This window comes from Centruroides sculpturatus, unplaced genomic scaffold (genome assembly GCF_000671375.1).
Source record: "Centruroides sculpturatus isolate CEXI.00-Female unplaced genomic scaffold, Cexi_2.0 scaffold119, whole genome shotgun sequence".
Taxonomy (NCBI): Eukaryota; Metazoa; Arthropoda; class Arachnida; order Scorpiones; family Buthidae; genus Centruroides; species Centruroides sculpturatus.
The window spans coordinates 731,999-755,850 of NW_019384338.1; the positions used below are offsets into that span (position 1 = coordinate 731,999).

The 23,852-nt window shown below is 28.7% G+C and overlaps 1 protein-coding gene across 1 annotated transcript in view; it reads right to left on the reverse strand.

Moving 5' to 3' along the window:
• LOC111632764 (programmed cell death protein 10-like) overlaps nucleotides 1-23,852 on the reverse strand; it is a 43,804-nt gene that overhangs the window by 17,497 nt on the left and 2,455 nt on the right. Inside the window, exons 2-4 of the mRNA XM_023377289.1 lie at nucleotides 10,064-10,117; nucleotides 6,420-6,543; nucleotides 5,529-5,655 (exon numbers count right to left, since the gene is read on the reverse strand). Coding sequence (XP_023233057.1) covers nucleotides 5,529-5,655; nucleotides 6,420-6,543; nucleotides 10,064-10,117 — 305 coding nt within the window. The remainder of the gene's footprint in view (nucleotides 1-5,528; nucleotides 5,656-6,419; nucleotides 6,544-10,063; nucleotides 10,118-23,852) is intronic.

The window sequence follows — 23,852 nt, forward strand, 5'->3', positions numbered from 1 at the left end:
ATTAAGGAAGCCAAAAACTTTTTTATTAATAAACATTTGATATGCTACGAGTCATCTATAGAATTTAACATTGGAAAATGGAACACAGTTAACTGTGATTCAAAAATGTTCTAATTTCTTTTGGCATTCCATTTTCCAATGTTTTAATGCTGCAGATGATTCATAGTAAGTGAAACATTTCATTAATAAAAAGTTTTTGATTTCTTTAATTAGCAGTCATGTTTATTATTTATTGGTAAACATTTTTAAGTATATTTTAATAAGAGCTAAAAAATTTGTTAATTAAAATAAGATTATATTTAGAAAAACATTACAATTAAAGATTTAACAATATAATTTTTGGATTATTAAATGTCATATACAGATTGAAATAAATATTGATTAAAAAGATTAAAAAACTTATATATATAACTATATTATATGTAAGCATTATTGTAGTCCTTGTAGGACAAAACAAAATAATAATTAATTTTTATTGTTTTATTAAACAAATTTTCTTAAAAAAGTTACATATCAAATAACCAAATCTTTAATACTTACTTTGGAAATAGCCAATTTTAGCTGTTGTGCAGCAGTGACATCTTTTCTTTCTAACTAAAATATCAATAAAAATTTATATTTAAAAATATAAAAAAAAAATAATATACAGTTAAAAATAAATTTTTATTAAATGTTTCTTTATCAAATAATGCACACAATTATCTTATATAAGAAATTTCTTAAATATTTATTACTTTAATCTTCATCTTCAAATAATTATAGTGAGCAATTTAATTTATGGAATTTCAATGTTATAAAAATTATCTCAACTGAAAAGGCTAACAAGTTTTTTTTTTAACTAACAACATAAATAGAAATTATTAATTTAACATAAATATATTATTTCTATTCATTCTTAACTTGCAGAAATGTTAATCTGAATCAGTAAAATCAAATCTTAACTTCATGCTAAAAAAATTTATTTTGAAAACAAAAAAATAAATTTTAGAGTTATATTTAATAAAACAATAATTTTATTTTAAACTTTATAAGAAATGATAACTAGGTCATCAAGGAATGGTTGATAGAGTTTTCAAAGGATGAGAGTAATTTACTTGACCCAGTTTTACTAATCATTTAGTAGTAATATAGATGGAGAATGGGTCATCCTTATTTAACACTGGCAATGTGCTTAGTGATATTTTTTGCTTTAGCAAAGATTACCATCAAACAAAACTAGGAGGATATACATTTCTTAAGGAAAAAAAGTCAGTACGAGGCATAATACAACCTTTCCTTTAAACTTTTCTTGTTTCATTTGCAAATTTTATACTGACATGTCCTCAAAACATCTGACATTTAATTTTGAATAAATTTTACATTTACATTCAGTTAAAACTTTTCAACTAAGATATAGGATTTCTGAAAATTAAAAATTTTATATATTTTTTAATTTTTTATATTAATTCAAATTTAACCAAAGTATGATCTTAATAAATAAAAAAAGTTGTAACTGAAAGAAATATACTCTAATAGTAATTAATGTAGCAAAACCTCTATTTACACATTATAATTTAAACTATTCCTACATCATCATTATAATATATTTATATTAATAAATAGAATGGTCAAGACAACATTAATACTGTATATAATCATCATTTCTAATGACAATTTTGTTTAATAATACTGAAGTTTCAATCTCAAATTACTATTATTCAAAACAAAACAAATTTACTGTTGTTTTTTTGAAAACAGCAATAAACTTATGAATCAAAAATAAATTCTATTTTTATGTTATCATTTATAGATCAAAATAAATCATATCAAAATTATAACAAATCTAAATTTAAAACAATATCTGAAAATAGAACCATTGAAACAAAATTATTTTTATATACTTTTATTAACATTTATTGCTTGTGGAAAACTTAGTATTAAGAAAATTGTTACAGAAAATTATATGAAATAGTATTTTTACTTGAAATGCTATATTAGTTTTTAAAAATGTCTTATCCTTAAAATTATTAATAAATATAATTTCAATGCAAAAAAGTGTGTACTTTATTTTATTCTACATTATATTTTCATTAATCTCAATAATTTTTTTTATATATAAAAGTAACTTTGTGTCTTTTGAACTTATTCAAAAATATTCTTTTCTTAGTTTTCCTTTTCTACTTTTTCCTGTTTCTTTCCATTTATATAAGATTGTCAAGTAGATAGAGAAATTGTACTTGAACTCTTTCTTTAGTTGCATACATTACTCCTACAAGGTTTTATTTCAACTGAACAAAATCATTTGTTCTATTCAAAGCTTAATATATTCTGAGAAATTTTAGAATAATGAATTTTAAAAATTGAGATTTAACATTGCTTAATAGTATTTTTGTTAGAAATAAAAATTTGAAAATGATAATAAGCACCAAGAAGTGATTTTTCATGTTAATGAATTATATAATTATGTAAAATTACATTGACTGACTGATTGATTCGTTATCACCCAGAGTAAACTGCTGAACCTAAAGATGTGAAATTTGGTACACAGTTAGGGTACATCATGAAAATATACACCAAGAAGGGATTTTTTGAAATTCCCCGTGGGAGAGAGGGAAAGGATTAGGGCTTAACCTGAAGAACGGCTTCTACTGAACTATTTTAGATGCAATTTTTTGTTTTTAATTGCATTTTAGTAGGGTACACCATGAGAATGCACACTAAAAAGGGATTTTTGGAAATTCCACCTCAGGGAAGAGGATTAAGGCTTAAAAAGTCTTAGTCCATAAAGGCAGTATCACAAATGTGGTTTACAAAGAAGTATTGGGGTAACAAACTATGTTTCTGTAAATATTTATACTTTAGGAATTTTCAGATAACGGCACTTATGTTTTGCAAAAAAAATTAAACTCAGATTTATTGTATCTCAGAATCCCATAATATTTGAAATTTGAATTTAGGTGCATTAGTAGTCCATAGTTTGAAACAAACAAAAATCAGTAACTTTGCCAAATTAGTAATAACTAATGATTGAGAATCATAGTGAAGTACTGAGGAGGATTATTTCTATCAAATTGCAAAATCCATGCGGGCAAAACTGCAAGTAACAGTTAGTCTAATATAATCTGGATGTCATTTTAAACTAATATTACAGAATAAATAATTATACAGTATTTTAGAAAGATTTATTTTTAAAATTTAAAAAGTTCAAATTATTGGCTAAGAATTATGAAACCTAATATTCAATATACTTTTTATTAAATTTTATAGTTAACTAGTAGTATCGTAATCCTAGACTTTTTAAAATTATCAATAATTACTTAAGTTATCATCACAAAATGAAATTTCAGCTTCTTATTTTTTATTCATTTTTCTTTTATTAGAATCAAGTTTATTTCTAATCATATATGTTAGAATTTTCAGAGCAATAGGATTAAAAATTTGATATGACAAACTAATTCTGCTACTTACTTTAAATACAAGATTTGGTTGTTGATATGAACTGGATTTAAAATGCAATGTTAGAACTTAGTTATTGCCATATTTTAGTTGTCATATATGCATACTGGCACTATGCACATATGATGAATTAAATATGTAACTGACAAATAGTTTTTCTAAAAAAACATTACTTCTAGTATGCATATATGGTAACTAAAAACAATTTTTTAAAATTTAGCTATAGCTATATCTTAGGGAAAATGTAACTATAGTTAAAAGGAATGTTTAATATCAATACTACTATTGCATTTTTCTATACTTTTTCTTTATGCATGCATTTATATAGTAACATTTGTAGTATTTTCCAAACTTTTTGTATGTCTCTAATTGCACTTTCTTTCCATGTATTGTTTGGATTTAGTGTCGGGTGCTAAATGGTGTCCTTTAGTAACCATATTTTCACCTCTCTCTTTCAAAATATCATTAGTGCTTCTTCATATCTCATTTCTTGACAAGAATGTAATGGGCACAATTTCCAGACAGTATCATACATTCATTGAAAAATGGCTTCCAACGAAATACGGGATCCCACCCATTTGCTTCTTACATCAGTTCAATTGGCGAGCTCAAACTTTATGTGAAAGAAGATAACCTCAATTGGCTGTGTAAGCTGGAAATTTTAGTGTCGAGTAAAAAGTACTTTTTCCCTTTTCAAAGGATGGTCAAGCTTTACTTTAAGAGAACACTAATACAATGATTAAGGTTTACCTCACTTTTGGTGTCTTTGTACCGCTGAAGATCTTGTAATACCTTTATGCTTATTGTACTGTGCATTTACTCTGTCTGTTACTGTACAAGGTCTGTACACTGTTTTCACCCTGGCCTCCGTGTTCATGAGCAGTTTTATTTGTTTTGATGAGGCCTTCTTCAATGTACACTCATTGTGTGTCTAATGTTGCACTAGGGTTGTGCAGAGATTGTATCCTTTCATACTGTACATATGCAAACTTTTTGTTTTGCTAATGTTCATGCAAACTTCAGTTTTGTGTTTTACCACTAGACTCAGGATGTCATAATTTTATATTTACATGTATTTTGTTTTCTTTCCTTTTTATGCCTGCTGTCAGTTTTCCTACTCAGCATGTCACTTCTATGTACACCCTGTATATATTCTGACCATGCCTAACGGTGTCAGGCAGAATAAAGTTTATTTGTCTGTCTGTCTAATCAGGAAGGTTTCCACTTGTGATCCACAGTACAATAATTCAGGGAGACAATTATAAAGACTGAAGAAGATTCAATACTGTATTATTATTATACACTTCAAAGATGCTACATGGATGGGAAACTGTTTTCTGTTTTATAATACACAATCCAAGACAACAGTGATATAAGCTGCTAATATAAATAACACAACTTAATTACCATTGAAGGGAAAACTGAGCCAAATTTAAACTAAAACTCTCTTAACATAAGTCTAATATATGAAATATCCTTTCACTGCAACAAAGGACACATTTAATAATAAATTTTAAAATATGCAAAAACAATACTTACAAAACCTTTCTTTTAAGTATAAAAAGGAAATAATAAATCTTTTAATTATTCATTACTTTTAATTTTTAATATTCTTACAGGATTAANTGTTTATTTCTTAAAATGTTAATTTTTAGTTTTTCAGATATGAAATAAATACATACTTCTCTACAATTGTAAATGAACAGCAGCAACAAGTTTTATAAATTTTTTACTGTTTGCAATATAAACATAGTTCACTTTAAAATTCTTTTGAAAAATATGAAATGTTCCAGTAAAACCATCCAATACAAGCCTCTCATTCAGTAGATTGACATATTATTTTTGAGATCATCAATGATAAATTGTAATTTATTAGTTACTGTTATTAAAAATCATCTTCATGCTATTAATTATAAATTATATTTACACACTTCTTTAATCAAACAAAATTTCAATAATCAAATATAACTATTTTAACTTCCATAGAAAAAGATATATATATATATATTTCTTAGTGAAACTTTGAACTCTGAATTATAATTAAATCTATAAAACTAAAGCCAGAAAAACCTCTAACATGTAGAAACACTAACTTGATTGTTTCCAAAAATGTTTTACGATCATTAATTTCATCTGGAATACGACTCAAAATTTTCTTTAAGGACGAAGACTTCCTGTTCAATTCCTGAAAACTATCTTCGGGACGACTACATTTGTATTCTGCAGTTAGAAAAATTTGAAACAATAAAAAATATTATATGTAACCTATCAAACTTGGATATATTTTTAACAGTAAATACTTAAACTAAGTTTTTAAAACTTATTGCTTAAAAAGGAAAAGGGAAAAAATTCTAAACAACAAATTTCATTTTGTTTATTATCAGTGTATTATTATCTCTTAAAATCATTAAACAAAATGAGATATGGATCAATTACTTAGTCTAACAATCAAAAATTCTTGCCCTACTATCTTCTACTTGAAATGCATTTCAAATGTCATATTCTTTATTAACATCCTTCTCCAGTCCCATTTGTAGTATTCTTTTATTTCTTTGTATTGGTCCAATTTCTTCTCTGTCAAAGTCATCTTTGAATAATGTTTGCCAGTAATGTTCTGCATATCACTATCTTCTACAATTATCATTCTCTTCTCTCTCTATACTCTCTACTTCTTTCTTAACATATTCATCCCAGATATATATTTCATCAAGTAGAAGAATTTTTGGTCTTTAACTAATTGATCTGTGTATCTCATTTTGTTTAAAGATTTTAAAGAATTCCTCTGATTTTTAAGAGATTTTAATAAAATTATATTTAATAAACAATCACTGCAAGTTATGAAGAATGAACTTCATTGCCTGTACAATATAACAAACATTACTTTTAATGTAAAAATCATGTATTGTATTATTATAAACTGAAATAATTAAAATGTTGATGCAAAAAATTTTCAATTAGCCTAGCTAAAATAATCCATTTCTTACCATTTGTGTCTGGAATTGATCCTTGTAACTTTAATAAACTTTCTGCCATATTTACTGATAACTCTGCTCTTCTTACTAATCCCATGACAAGATCATATACAAATCCTGTATGTGCTGCTTCAACCTAATAATAAAAATTATTAATTCCTTTGTTACTCCATAATAATTTTTCATATATCCAATTTGCACTTTTAGCTAATAAACAAAAATTTAAAACTATTGTGCTATATTGCTTTCTGCCAGTTTTGGTTTCAGTAAAATCCAAATCATTCATAAAAATTAAGTTTTGTTATCTGTTTTCTGTTCAATCTACAGTTTTAACATTTAAAATAATGCATGCTTTGTCATATATTCACTGTAAAAAGTAAAACTTTCCTAGCTTAATTTTCCTTTTTAGCTCTCTGAAAGTAAAATATTCATTAGATGTTTTCATTAAATTGAGTTATTGGATTTTAAAGGTTCTTGATGGTTTGTGAAATAAAACTCCCTTTATAACATGCAACTCTATTGCTCAACTTCAAACTTTCATACATATTTTTAGGAATGCATTAAATCTGAAAGGCAGGGACTTTACTTTATTGGAGTGAAAATTGTAAAGACTTTAAAAGCTAAGTGCTTTTGAACTATGGTGGATCATCTTCAAAGCATGAATTGTCAAAAATTAACCATTAGATATTTCAAAAAAAAAAAATATATATATATTTTAAAATTTCTTGAAAAGACATTTTTCCCCACATTCTAAATGAAACCCATTTCATTTTAGATCACAGAAGGACCATTTACTTTTTATTTGTATGTTTTACAATCAATAATTAATGTTTTGTTTCTTGCTTTTTGAAACTAAGGCTTGAATATTTAGATATGAAAGCATTTGGATTTTAAAGATTGAAAGTTTCATTTCAAATCTTAGTTTTCTTATAATTTTGAGTTCTGATTGGAGTTGAGATACTTTCATTATTTCAAACAGAATGATGCCACATACTAGAGAAACTACAAATATAGCAAAAAAAACAAATATAACACTAAATGTAAAAACTTATTAAATTTTATGCAATTTACATTTATTTTCAAGCAGGGTCACCTATACATTGGGGCAAGTGCCCCCCCCCCCTTTGTCTTTGGGTTGCTCTTTTCTTAATCCCCAAGGGAGCTCTGAGGTTTCATTTTGTTTTTAAATTAATTACTCTCTTTTATTACAGGAAACTTTTTTAGTGATGATGAAATTAAAATAAAAATATTTGTTATTGATTGAAAATTTGTTCTAGTGAGTGATGATTGTTCAGTCAAGTACAGTACCACTGTATTTGATTAACACAGTAGCAATGAGGTATTAATTAACTGCTTTAATCAAAAGATATATATATATATACACAAGTATCTTCTTGCATAATGTACTATGATGCCCTTTTTATAGCTTGTGTTCTCCCTTTTTATAATCTGCAGGCATTGCTGTTTTCAAGTCATTGCATTTTTAAAAATATATCTTCAGTAGTACCATCAAACATTACTATTCAGATTCTAAAGTTGTTTTTTTCTATTGTTAAATTTTATTTATATAATTAGTTAATGATTTATATTTTCATGTAAGTCTAAACATTTGCAATTTGTATAAAATTTTTAATAGTCATGTAATTATTAACTGAAAATTTTTCTCAAACAAAACATTGGTAAATTGCATTTCATCCTTATAATGTTTTTCTCTCTTATTTTAATAATTATAGTTTTATTTTTACACATACAGCAAGTCTTCACTTAATGTTGTTTCATTATAATATTGTTGAGTACTTATGTAATAATTTACAGTTATTTATGTTGAGTTTTGTTTATAAACAGTAAAATTGATTCCATGAAGGAATTAAACGCTAGAAGTTGCAAACATAATCCCATAGAAAACATAACTGTTGTTTATATAATTTAACCTATAGTAAAATTGGTTTTGTTATACATTGTTTCATTTAATGTGTTTATGTATTTATAATTGTAAATAATATATATATATAATAACATTTTTCAAGACAGCATTTTATATACACACATATACGTGAAACTGGCTGAAAAATTATTGAACTTTTAAAAATAATTTTCTAATTTTTTAAAATAAAAATAAGTTAACTTGAATAAAATAAAATAAACCTTTAACTATCCAGCAATAAATAATGTTTAATAAAACGTTTTCAACCGTTTTTAAACGGCCATCTTCAGTTGAACCAATATTAAAAAAAAACAGTAAAAAAAAACGCATAAAAACATAAGAATGCATAATTTATTAAACATTATTTATTGCTGGATAGTTAAAGGTTTATTTTATTTATATTATTCAATCCAGTATAAGTTCTCGTTTTTATTTATTTAAGTTAACTTGATAATAAAAGATGTATTAACCTAATTTCAAAACAAATTTAATAAAAACAAAATAATTTTGAACTGATTAATTTTTATTATTATTTATTGAATATAAACCAGTATTAAATGCCAAAACCATCACACATTTAATACAATGCTAATTCGAAAAACTTGTCTCTGATATTTATCAGCTGTCAAAATTAACCAATGAAAAGTAAGTAAACAAGGACATAATAAGAAATAAAAAAAAATCAAAATTTTTAAAATTTGCTCTATCTATCTACAATTAACCAGTAACTGGTGCAAAAATTCTTTAAAATCGGCGAACGTTTGATTCCCCTCCTGGGATCTTTTTCAGGCTTATTTTATTTTAGCTTTCGTTATAACCAGACTCTTTAATTCAAATGTTTTTGAAAAATATGAAACGTGCCATTTTTCAAAAAAATTTCGAAAATGGAAGGAATCTACATGTTATTTCAAATATAATTTTTACCAATGGGGAATTGTTGTGTGCAATACCTCATAAAATTTATCATATAAAATAACAAATTTATTTAAAATTTGTTTTTAAATTAGCTTTTTTTTATAGGTAAATTTTAAATAATTTAGTATTTAAAAGAAAAACATCTCAAGCTTGTTTCAATATTTCTAAAAATCATAACTGATAGCTTAATTCTATTTTGCATGTCAGCATTCAAATAATATTGGTAAGAATCCTTCATGAAACTTGGCACCATGATAAATAATACACATGACTGCTAATTAAGGAAGCCAAAAACTTTTTTATTAATAAACATTTGATATGCTACGAGTCATCTATAGAATTTAACATTGGAAAATGGAACACAGTTAACTGTGATTCAAAAATGTTCTAATTTCTTTTGGCATTCCATTTTCCAATGTTTTAATGCTGCAGATGATTCATAGTAAGTGAAACATTTCATTAATAAAAAGTTTTTGATTTCTTTAATTAGCAGTCATGTTTATTATTTATTGGTAAACATTTTTAAGTATATTTTAATAAGAGCTAAAAAATTTGTTAATTAAAATAAGATTATATTTAGAAAAACATTACAATTAAAGATTTAACAATATAATTTTTGGATTATTAAATGTCATATACAGATTGAAATAAATATTGATTAAAAAGATTAAAAAACTTATATATATAACTATATTATATGTAAGCATTATTGTAGTCCTTGTAGGACAAAACAAAATAATAATTAATTTTTATTGTTTTATTAAACAAATTTTCTTAAAAAAGTTACATATCAAATAACCAAATCTTTAATACTTACTTTGGAAATAGCCAATTTTAGCTGTTGTGCAGCAGTGACATCTTTTCTTTCTAACTAAAATATCAATAAAAATTTATATTTAAAAATATAAAAAAAAAATAATATACAGTTAAAAATAAATTTTTATTAAATGTTTCTTTATCAAATAATGCACACAATTATCTTATATAAGAAATTTCTTAAATATTTATTACTTTAATCTTCATCTTCAAATAATTATAGTGAGCAATTTAATTTATGGAATTTCAATGTTATAAAAATTATCTCAACTGAAAAGGCTAACAAGTTTTTTTTTAACTAACAACATAAATAGAAATTATTAATTTAACATAAATATATTATTTCTATTCATTCTTAACTTGCAGAAATGTTAATCTGAATCAGTAAAATCAAATCTTAACTTCATGCTAAAAAAATTTATTTTGAAAACAAAAAAAATAAATTTTAGAGTTATATTTAATAAAACAATAATTTTATTTTAAACTTTATAAGAAATGATAACTAGGTCATCAAGGAATGGCTGATAAAGAGTTTTCAAAGGATGAGAGTAATTTACTTGACCCAGTTTTACTAATCATTTAGTAGTAATATAGATGGAGAATGGGTCATCCTTATTTAACACTGGCAATGTGCTTAGTGATATTTTTTGCTTTAGCAAAGATTACCATCAAACAAAACTAGGAGGATATACATTTCTTAAGGAAAAAAGTCAGTACGAGGCATAATACAACCTTTCCTTTAAACTTTTCTTGTTTCATTTGCAAATTTTATACTGACATGTCCTCAAAACATCTGACATTTAATTTTGAATAAATTTTACATTTACATTCAGTTAAAACTTTTCAACTAAGATATAGGATTTCTGAAAATTAAAAATTTTATATATTTTTTAATTTTTTATATTAATTCAAATTTAACCAAAGTATGATCTTAATAAATAAAAAAAGTTGTAACTGAAAGAAATATACTCTAATAGTGATTAAATGTAGCAAAACCTCTATTTACACATTATAATTTAAACTATTCCTACATCATCATTATAATATATTTATATTAATAAATAGAATGGTCAAGACAACATTAATACTGTATATAATCATCATTTCTAATGACAATTTTGTTTAATAATACTGAAGTTTCAATCTCAAATTACTATTATTCAAAACAAAACAAATTTATTGTTGTTTTTTGAAAACAGCAATAAACTTATGAATCAAAAATAAATTCTATTTTTATGTTATCATTTATAGATCAAAATAAATCATATCAAAATTATAACAAATCTAAATTTAAAACAATATCTGAAAATAGAACCATTGAAACAAAATTATTTTTATATACTTTTATTAACATTTATTGCTTGTGGAAAACTTAGTATTAAGAAAATTGTTACAGAAAATTATATGAAATAGTATTTTTACTTGAAATGCTATATTAGTTTTTAAAAATGTCTTATCCTTAAAATTATTAATAAATATAATTTCAATGCAAAAAAGTGTGTACTTTATTTTATTCTACATTATATTTTCATTAATCTCAATAATTTTTTTTATATATAAAAGTAACTTTGTGTCTTTTGAACTTATTCAAAAATATTCTTTTCTTAGTTTTCCTTTTCTACTTTTTCCTGTTTCTTTCCATTTATATAAGATTGTCAAGTAGATAGAGAAATTGTACTTGAACTCTTTCTTTAGTTGCATACATTACTCCTACAAGGTTTTATTTCAACTGAACAAAATCATTTGTTCTATTCAAAGCTTAATATATTCTGAGAAATTTTAGAATAGTGAATTTTAAAAATTGAGATTTAACATTGCTTAATAGTATTTTTGTTAGAAATAAAAATTTGAAAATGATAATAAGCACCAAGAAGTGATTTTTCATGTTAATGAATTATATAATTATGTAAAATTACATTGACTGACTGATTGATTCGTCATCACCCAGAGTAAACTGCTGAACCTAAAGATGTGAAATTTGGTACACAGTTAGGGTACATCATGAAAATACACACCAAGAAGGGATTTTTTGAAATTCCCCGTGGGAGAGAGGGAAAGGATTAGGGCTTAACCTGAAGAACGGCTTCTACTGAACTATTTTAGATGCAATTTTTTGTTTTTAATTGCATTTTAGTAGGGTACACCATGAGAATGCACACTAAAAAGGGATTTTTGGAAATTCCACCTCAGGGAAGAGGATTAAGGCTTAAAAAGTCTTAGTCCAGAAAGGCAGTACCACAAATGTGGTTTACAAAGAAGTATTGGGGTAACAAACTATGTTTCTGTAAATATTTATACTTTAGGAATTTTCAGATAACGGCACTTATGTTTTGCAAAAAAAATTACTCAGATTTATTGTATCTCAGAATCCCATAATATTTGAAATTTGAATTTAGGTGCATTAGTAGTCCATAGTTTGAAACAAACAAAAATCAGTAACTTTGCCAAATTAGTAATAACTAATGATTGAGAATCATAGTGAAGTACCGAGGAGGATTATTTCTATCAAATTGCAAAATCCATGCGGGCAAAACTGCAAGTAACAGTTAGTCTAATATAATCTGGATGTCATTTTAAACTAATATTACAGAATAAATAATTATACAGTATTTTAGAAAGATTTATTTTTAAAATTTAAAAAGTTCAAATTATTGGCTAAGAATTATGAAACCTAATATTCAATATACTTTTTATTAAATTTTATAGTTAACTAGTAGTATCGTAATCCTAGACTTTTTAAAATTATCAATAATTACTTAAGTTATCATCACAAAATGAAATTTCAGCTTCTTATTTTTTATTCATTTTTCTTTTATTAGAATCAAGTTTATTTCTAATCATATATGTTAGAATTTTCAGAGCAATAGGATTAAAAATTTGATATGACAAGCAAACTAATTCTGCTACTTACTTTAAATACAAGATTTGGTTGTTGATATGAACTGGATTTAAAATGCAATGTTAGAACTTAGTTATTGCCATATTTTAGTTGTCATATATGCATACTGGCACTATGCACATATGATGAATTAAATATGTAACTGACAAATAGTTTTTCTAAACAAACATCACTTCTAGTATGCATATATGGTAACTAAAAACAATTTTTTAAAATTTAGCTATAGCTATATCTTAGGGAAAATGTAACTATAGTTAAAAGGAATGTTTAATATCAATACTACTATTGCATTTTTCTATACTTTTTCTTTATGCATGCATTTATATAGTAACATTTGTAGTATTTTCCAAACTTTTTGTATGTCTCTAATTGCACTTTCTTTCCATGTATTGTTTGGATTTAGTGTCGGGTGCTAAATGGTGTCCTTTAGTAACCATATTTTCACCTCTCTCTTTCAAAATATCATTAGTGCTTCTTCATATCTCATTTCTTGACAAGAATGTAATGGGCACAATTTCCAGACAGTATCATACATTCATTGAAAAATGGCTTCCAACGAAATACAGGATCCCACCCATTTGCTTCTTACATCAGTTCAATTGGCGAGCTCAAACTTTATGTAAAAGAAGATAACCTCAATTGGCTGTGTAAGCTGGAAATTTTAGTGTCGAGTAAAAAGTACTTTTTCCCTTTTCAAAGGATGGTCAAGCTTTACTTTAAGAGAACACTAATACAATGATTAAGGTTTACCTCACTTTTGGTGTCTTTGTACCGCTGAAGATCTTGTAATACCTTTATGCTTATTGTACTGTGCATTTACTCTGTCTGTTACTGTACAAGGTCTGTACACTGTTTTCACCCTGGCCTCCGTGTTCATGAGCAGTTTTATTTGTTTTGATGAGGCCTTCTTCAATGTACACTCATTGTGTGTCTAATGTTGCACTAGGGTTGTGCAGAGAATGTATCCTTTCATACTGTACATATGCAAACTTTTTGTTTTGCTAATGTTCATGCAAACTTCAGTTTTGTGTTTTACCACTAGACTCAGGATGTCATAATTTTATATTTACATGTATTTTGTTTTCTTTCCTTTTTATGCCTGCTGTCAGTTTTCCTACTCAGCATGTCACTTCTATGTACACCCTGTATATATTCTGACCATGCCTAACGGTGTCAGGCAGAATAAAGTTTATTTGTCTGTCTGTCTAATCAGGAAGGTTTCCACTTGTGATCCACAGTACAATAATTCAGGGAGACAATTATAAAGACTGAAGAAGATTCAATACTGTATTATTATTATACACTTCAAAGATGCTATATGGATGGGAAACTGTTTTCTGTTTTATAATACACAATCCAAGACAACAGTGATATAAGCTGCTAATATAAATAACACAACTTAATTACCATTGAAGGGAAAACTGAGCCAAATTTAAACTAAAACTCTCTTAACATAAGTCTAATATATGAAATATCCTTTCACTGCAACAAAGGACACATTTAATAATAAATTTTAAAATATGCAAAAACAATACTTACAAAACCTTTCTTTTAAGTATAAAAAGGAAATAATAAATCTTTTAATTATTCATTACTTTTAATTTTTAATATTCTTACAGGATTAACCACAGATAATTCTCATATAACATAGTGCTTAGGTTCCTATAAAATCTTGTATAGCATTAATATGTTATACCAGACTAAGGACTGATAAAAAAAAAAAAAAAGAGGATTAACTTCCAAAAGTATATCATTTTATTTTTATAACAATTGGAAATTTAATTTTTATTAAAAATAGTTTTTGTTTTGCCCAATTGGTATAGTTCTAACAAACTTTTCTGGCTTGATTTACAGGCCATCTTCAGGTTAAAAGCCATTCTAACTAGAAGGAGTTATGTTGAAACTAGTACTAAACCAATTGGACAAAACAAAAGTGAATTACCTACACCTAGAAATAGAGATCATTGAGAACAAAATAAATCATGAAAGTTTATCACAAACCAAATTCACCTTCCTTTTTCATACCTGCTGCTTCTAATGGTCCAAGGAATTTTAAAATAGTGGCATTTAGAACACTTGTTCAAAGAGCTTACATACATTGTTCTAGAAATACATGGCAAGGGGATGGAATCTATTAAAAAGCTAGCAACAAAACATAGCTACAGTATTAAACTAGAATAATTACCAATTGGCTAGAATTTTAAAAAACAAGTCAGATAAGGAAGCAGAGCAATCAAAACCTGACTGCAAATATGTAATAGTTGAATTTGACTCCAGTTTATTTGTTTAACAATGTTTATTCTAGCATAGCAAAAGATATACAAATAGATACAGCATTTAAAAGAAACCCCGCAATATCTAATGGAAAAGATCAAATAAACAAGAAAAGAGCCTCTGGAGTGTACACCATACCTCTGGAAGATCCTAGATTCAGCAGATGCCTAACTTATATAGGCTCAACTAACAGATCAATTGAGGCCAGAGTTAAAGAACATAAATATGACATTCTTAAAGAAATTATAAGACTCTCTTAGTCCAACATGCAAGCAAGCCCAGGATGTCCCCATGTTAGGAAGTATGCAAAATTAGTAAAAAAAATATTTGATGACCAATTCCAAATTAAATTTTAGAAATGTCTAAATGAAAAATTATTTATTTATAATTATTAAATTTAATACAAGATGGCAGCATAACTGCCTACCTCTAGTCGAATTAATTAATTTCTAATATTTAATTATAGCCTTTACATAGCCGAAGAATTTGGCATATCTTTTGGCATGTTTATCAGACATATTAGCTGTGATTTTTTTTTGTTTTCTGCAAATCAAATTCACATTCACATTGGTTTATTCTGTGCAAGAAGAAAAGATGAAAATGATTCATGCTCCTTAACAATGTATATTGTGTAATTTTCTTTGAATAAATATTATACACAAAATATTTGACTACTGTATTTTTTTTGGCATGGAACACATTATCATATTATACATTAATTTATATGGGAAAAATTGTTTTGCTTAACAAGGATTTTGCATTATGAGTAAGATTCTGGAACGAATTATGCTCATTAAGAGAGGTTCCACTGTATTTTTGAAACTCTTTTGAACTTTATTCTTATTATTTTTTTTTTTGAATTTAGGTCTTTCAACTGAAAACTTCTAATTTCTCGGCTAAGTTTATGCCTTCCCTTAGGCTTTTTAGTGTAAAATTTGAAACTTCAGAATTTTTATCTGAGCCTTCTTTTCCTTCCAACAATTCTTGACTAAACTATGTAGCAAAAAAATAGCCTGATAAAATACAGCAATCATTTGGTTTAGTATTAATACAATAAACTTTGGGATGTTTATATATAATTCTTGACTAGTTATATCAAAACATTCTTACCTACTAATTTTGTAAATTGTACTATTGCACAGATTCAATTTTCTGCCAGTTTTGACATACTTCCAAATGAACTGACTCTCCAGCAATACATTTTTCTAATATGCATTTAATGTTAATGACTACTGCTTTTAATGAAAAAGCTGATTCTGATATAGGCTACAATTCATCATTCAATAGAACACATTTTTTGATCAATATTGATCTTCATCGGATCATTTAGGTTCTATAAATGGAATGCATCTAAGAACACCTTAGAAAATTTAAAACTAACATATATTGTTACATAATGTGAAAAAATGAGCATCAGTTGTTAAACTGGAAAGTTAGATATATTGAAAAAAAATTATATATTCAAGAATAAGTAGAGAATTTCCTGCAATGCTCTGAGTGAAACCATGCTGTAGAAATAACATATTACTGTAATTTCATGTAGATGACCCATGACAGCCTATAACTCACAGAAAATTGCAAGAATGAAAATACAGTAGACCCCCCCTATAGCACAGGTTCCTATAATTACGATTCCTATAAGACGGTGAAAAAATTGCAACAGTATCTGTACAAACCTGGTAAAAAAACTCCTATAATTCAGTAAAACGTCATTGGGCAGCCGAACTACTTTCTGCCGTCCAGCGCCACGCTACAGAGAATTTAGGAGGGGTAAATTGAGTTTACTATCGTCTGTACAGTATTATATATAAATTAGGTACTGTATATATAATTATATATTAACTTAATTTATTGTAACTTTGGGCATTTACTAGATGAAGAAGACATGAAATTTGCTTCCTGAAGACCTCATCAAATATTTCTTCAAGATCTATGTAATCTCTACCATTCCCAACAACTCAAGAAAAAAAATTATCTCTGGCCCACTAACAGTCCTCTCAGCCATCAAAATAGCCCATCCACACTTGGAACTATTAAGTCAGTCTGGAGAACCAAACATACCAGGAAGACTGGGAGGAACAGCAGAACAACAAACCATGTGTAAGCAAATCAGATAGTAACGAGCAATTATTTATTGTGACATCATCACAATGCTGGCTGGACTGCAATTTTTAATTAATTTCATTTAAAATATGTGCTCTCCATTTTAGTAGTGTTTTGCCCCATATATCATACTTTTTCTGTTAGCAATAGTCATGCCAGTCATATCTCCTTTCAGGGGAAAGTTTTGAATTAAAATAATGTGACATCTGGTTTGCATTGGAAGTTCACATATAGTTAATCAGGCCTCCTGCTCCTAGGGTTTCTATATCTGGTCTCGGATGTTGTCTAGCTAATTCCATTCTTGAAATATAGGAACTGTTCTACTCTCAGCGCCAAGGTGAAATCAACATTGCACTATCTGGAACCTGTGACCGGCGCTCGACGCTTATATACTATATATCACAGTTGACAAATGTTTTTGAGCAATCCTTTGCTCTTCTTCAGGTCGACTGAAATTCCCCGGATGGAGTGTATATTATTTGTTGGGATCTGGTATCAGTTCCGAGGGGGTGGGTCGTTTCTGGCATGCGCAGCTGTATGGTGGGAGAGGAAGCAGCAGGTTGGCATCCAACAGTGATTGCCAGGCTAGAGACAGGGTTAGCTCTTCGTTCCGGTTAACACAGGTGGCCAGCCAGCCAGTGTTCAGATAGCCGTGGCCTCTAGTCACCTGAGATGCTGTTGGTGGGGCGTGCTGATAATAGTAGCTTTCTCAAATTGTGCTTTGACATCAGGATCTGACGCATATGTGGCCAGGACTGTGATTAATCTCCCGTGTCGGATATCCGCTTGGTGTTTATGCAGGTGGGTGTTCAAGGAACATTTGGTTGAGCCAATGTATAGTAAGTCTGCATTCTGTCTGTTGTCTCGGAGTGGAATAGAGTAGATTCTGTGGAGTCTACTCTATTCCACTCCGGATCAGGAGGGTCCTTATCATTCCGTAGGACACGGAAAATTGTGGTACATCTTCTGTATGTCAATCGCATCCCGTGTTCTCTGGCTATCTTCTTATGCACAGTTGTAAGGTACGGGTTGAACGTGATGGGGACCCGTGTTGGCCTGTCCTGCTGTGGGTCGGTGACATTTCTTGCGGTTAGGGTGTGTTTTTGGCATTGGTATCGTTCAACTAAGCGGTGTGTCATGTTCAGGAACCCGTGCTCAGTCGCTAACCTCTTGATGTGGGCTAATTTGTTCGTCAGGGCTTGCTTGGTGGATGAGTGTGAGAACACCCTCTCCACCAGAGCCAGAGCCCTAAAGGCTGCCGTCTTGTACGGGAATGGGTCACATGAATCGGCTGGTATGTACGTGGGGGTGGATGAGAGCTTGTGGTATACGGCTGTGTGGATGGTGGATCCTACCATTTTTATTCCAATGTCAAGGAAATGGACTTCTTTTGTACTGGCCTGCTCCAGTTCAACGGTCAGGCTGAAAGGGTTGCTGTTGATGGTTCTAACGAAGGATGCCATGTCAGGGACCTCCCTCCATACGATAAGAATGTCGTCCACGTATCTTTTATAGATCAGGATGTTAGGAAGGAAAGGTGGGAGGGCCTTACATTCGAGCTGCCTGACGACCATTTCACAGAGGTCACCCAAGAGTGGGCTACCCATCGGTACACCCCTTTTCTGCCAGTAGATAGTGTCGCTGAACATAAAGACAGAGTCGTAACACACAAGATGGGCCACTTCGAGTACTTGTTGGCATAGCGTATGATCCTGAACTATATTAAACAAAAAATTTCTGAGAGAGCAGAAGGCTGGAGGTAGCTCTATTGAGGGGTACATAGATTTGAAGTCTAGGACTGTCATAAATCTTGGTGGGGATGAGGCAGATGAGGTCGGTCGGTTTATTTATGTTGTAGGGGTAGTATTCCAGATGGGGAGTTAGAAGGTTGTGTATGGCTTTCTCAAGCTTATGAGTGGGCGCCCTTACTTTGTTCACAAACAGACGTAACTGTTGGCCCATCTTGTGTGTTTTAGCATAGGCGAAAAGTCTAGGTACGTCCGGTGAATTGACCACTATGTAGCGTAGTGCCAGACGCCTGGCTAATCTAGAGTCAGCGAGACATCTAACCTTAGCTTGTAGTTTGTCGATTACATCATCCTTTCCTTTCTCGCACATTGTATTATCAATGTATTCTTTCAAACCCTGATGGTATGAGCTGCGTTTCATGAGGACTAGTGTTCTGGACTTATCAGCTCTGGTGAGAATCACTCCGTTCTTTTGCATCCATTCAGTAGTACGTCTCAGTTTATCTCTGAGCTCTATAATTTCTCGCTGCTCCTTAGCTTTCCTGATATTTATTGAGGACATCCATCTGTAATATTCTTTCTGCGTGTCCGGGAGGCTTTTTAAAAGGTATTCCATGTCCAGGATGAGGTCTCTGGTTCCATTTTTGGGCAGTGGGGGTGCGAAGGTTGGGCCATATCTAAGTACGTCTATAACGAAGTTAAGTGATTGGATGTCGTCCCAAAGGATAAACAGGAATGTGGGGTGCTGGTTAATTTTAGGTACCTGAAATTCCAATACCCAATTCATCTTCTTACGATAGCGTTCCTGTAGGTCGGCAGATAGGCACTCGTAGATCGGGACCAACTTAGCGTTCTCTCTGGTCAATATGTTTAGGTGCATGTGGAATAAGGAGTCTTCGGTCTCTATTAACTCTTTTAATTTTGTGAAGATCCGCTTTCTGGATGATCGGGATGGCTCTATTAAGGCACACGATTCTGACTTTTTTAAGGAGAGGATCGTTGCCTGGTGGAAGGCGTATTCGGAAAACTGTCATCGGTAAAAGTCTGTTCTTCTTACACTCCATTAGAAACCGTAGTTTGGCCGGTTCTCACCAGAAACCTGCAGTAACTCCTCAATATCCTGCTTGTCTACATCTCCTAGTCCTGCTGTATCAATTAGGTTGACAATTTGGTCAACCAAATGTTACAGCGATAGGCTCTCCTTGTTGAGAATTCTTGGATACCTCCAGCCATAACTTCTTCCACACTCCATTCATGCATTTATCAGTTAATTTTTGCCAAGCAAATCAGTTAATTCTTGCCAATCATAGGCAATATCGGTTGATATTGCCTATGGCATCCACGATGTTATATTTTTTCGAAAATTGCACTAAACAAACATAGATTTAAGGAAAGTACAGTGCTATGACAAATTGCCACCTTTTGCCAATTGGTTCATGTTTGTAAATAATCGTATTATATACGAATCAACGAAATGCTGCAATAATTTCAATCAGTGTAAATTTTGAGCATTTTTTTAAGCTTCGAGCAGACCGTGTTATATTGATACAGCATTAATGGAGGCAGCATTAAGCAGGTTCTTACTGTATTAGCATTTATTTAATTCTGCAAACGAATTAAAATGTCTAATATTTATAATTAATATACAAGTTTTATAGAAATATTTAATAACTTATCATATAGTAATTTTTAAATTGAAATGAGTGAATTAAAAAATAGCTTATAATTAATTACAATTTTTGATACTGTTATGTTCAACCCCTGTACAATGTGTTGCATGTCACATTCTGATATGTTGCAATGTGAGCCATCGTGCGGCTTATGAAACAATGCATACTTATGAACTTTTTGCATACTTTAAATTCCTTGTTTTTAAACAAGGAATTTAAAGTATGCAACTTTTTGCATGTATGCAAAAAAGTATGCAACTTACTTTTTGCATACTTTAAATTCCTTGTTTTTAAACAAGGAATTTAAAGTATGCAAAAAGTAAAACCTAACTAAGAATTATTAGTTTAAAAAAAATATTAAAAATGCTTCTTTTTATTTGAATTTTTAGTTTCAGATTTAGTTATTTTTAATAAAATGTTTATTCTGCAATTAATCTACTGTTATTTGCTGCTATGCAAATTAGTCCATTATTTTAGCTTTCCCATTAGCTATACTGTTGAGGAAAATGATGTTTTTGTTATTTATTTTCATTTTGTTTATGAAAGATGATTAAGCTGTTTGTATTCTGTAAGAGTAAGTTGTTTTAATTTTTCATTGTTTTTCGAAAAGGGTAAATGAAATAAAGTTATTTTAATTAACAAATCTCATGAAACATGATAAATTTGTAAAGCCAAACAACCACCAGATTACATCGAGCTACTTTACTGCAATTATATTTAATTAATTACTGTTTGGCTTTAAAAATTTATTGGGTTTTGTGAGGTTTGTTTATGTATGTATATGTATATATATATACAATATTGGGGTTGATCAATGGCTGGATGAATGCCATGAGTAAGAGTTTATTGGACAAGGGCTCTGAAGACGTTTCCAGTTATATCATATTCAAATGTCTGGAAGAGCAGATTGAAACAGAGGCTTGGGAAACATAACTGAGAACGCATCCACACGGTAAGTGGGAGTTGCAGGTTCGAGTCCTGCTCTGGGCAAATTCTTTTCTTCCAGAATATTCTAAATTGTTTAATAAATATTAATTTAATTATAAATATAAGTTTAATAAGAAATGGCACCTAACACCTCCTTATAGTGACAAATTATTTAGTAATTAATTAAATACAATTGCAGTAAAGTAGCCCAATGTAATCCAGTGGGTGTTTGGTTTGAAGTTATTTTAAGTGTGTTAGAAGCTAAAATAGAGTTGCAACATAGTAATGTGTAGATTTGTTTTTGACGTGTGGACGAATACATAAATGCAGAGATCAAAGGTTTTGTCATTTATTTTAGATTTGAGTTTTGTAGGATTGAGGAATTGTCATTACCTAACTTTAACCTGTACTTTTTAGATGCAAATTGTTTAGATACAAACTACAAGCTAAAGGTAGCTTGTAGTTTTTCTTTATATTTATCAAAATGATTTAATGTAACAAAAATAACTAAAAACTAAGTAATTGTAACTGTCCAAGAATATTCATTTTAGATTAATTTTAAACCTAACTTTGCCATTTTGACATTTTGATAATGTATTTTAAATATAAGAAAATTAACAAAAATATTTACTTAATTGTAATTTTTTGAAAATTTGTTACTGTTACATTCAAATAAATATTAGTTTTGCATTTTTGAATGTCTGCTTTAATGTAGAATTAATGTAAAATTGTCAAAATATAACAAATAACTACTAATTCACTTCAGTTAGATATTTAATTTTGACTAAATTTTCTTATAACATGCTTTATCTACCATGCCTCAAAATCATGCTACGTGACACAGTATAACATTGGAATGTAACATGTGACTCATCATGCAGAGGTTTAACATAACAGTACCAAACTTTTTTAAAAAACTTTTGTATGTCAGAAAAAATGCAAACTTTTGTATAAGAATGACAAAGGCATTTAAGAAAAAGGATCTTGTAACAAAAAAGACATACAATCTCAAATTAAGGAGTAAAATTTTAATTAAATTAGTCATTGATAATAGCTTTAAACCGCTAACTTGGAATGACACAAAATTATATTATACTAGCAGATGAGCCTGACATTGCTCAGACAAAAAGTAACAATAGCAAAGATTAAGATTATTAGATTATAGCCAATCTTACCCATTTCACCGAGTGCAAGAATTAGGTCTCCCCTCTTCTGAGACTAATTAGAGAACTTTTATATATCTGCTTACTACACTGGGATAACGATAATTAAGATTCACAGCAACCACTAACTGGTGCATAGTATCACTAAGTGATGAATAGCAAATGTTTTTGTAACTCTTTCTGGGTTCTTTGTCAGGTTTACTAAATTCAAAAAATAAGCTGGATCTTCCCGAATCATTCATAAATATAAATTCGAACAAAAAATCAAACATTTGAATAAAGAGTTTGAATAAAGCAAACTTACACACATGTGCTCCCCGTGTCAACTTTATATACGATGGAACACTAAATATTGTTGAGAATTTTTAGAAGGGTCTAAAAACATGTTCAATTTTCTGCATAAATGCAAAAAAGACATTTAAAATAGTACAGTAGAAGCAGAGTTCTTCAGGGTAATTCTTAACCCTCTCTCTTCCCCCGCAGTGGAAATTTCGAAAAATCCCTTCTTAGTGTATGTTCTCATGACATATCCTAACTGTATACCAAATTTTAGCTTTCGACCCCTAACCTTTGCTTTGCGATTATTATTATTATAAGATTCATCATACAATATAACAGGTTTAGTCTTGACAAAACTCATTTCCATTATCTCATAATGCTTGTGATATTTCAATGCTAAAACCTTTGCATGATTGTAAAAATGTGTAATTATAAATTTTAATTTTATTTGTTTACACTACTTTTTAAATAAATTATAATAAAATTTTAAATACAATTAAACAAGTTAATTATTAATTAAATTTACTTAATAACTTAATTTAATTAAGTTATTAAGTAAATTAAACAACTTTATTTAAAAAAAACTTTAAATGTTTTTCTTTTTTTTTAAATCCTTAATTTATTCAGTACAATAGAATAAAATATATCAATAAAGCTCTATTTAAATTATTCGTGTAATGTCAGAAAATGAGAATAAAGATAGTTTATATATTTTGAATATTTCTTG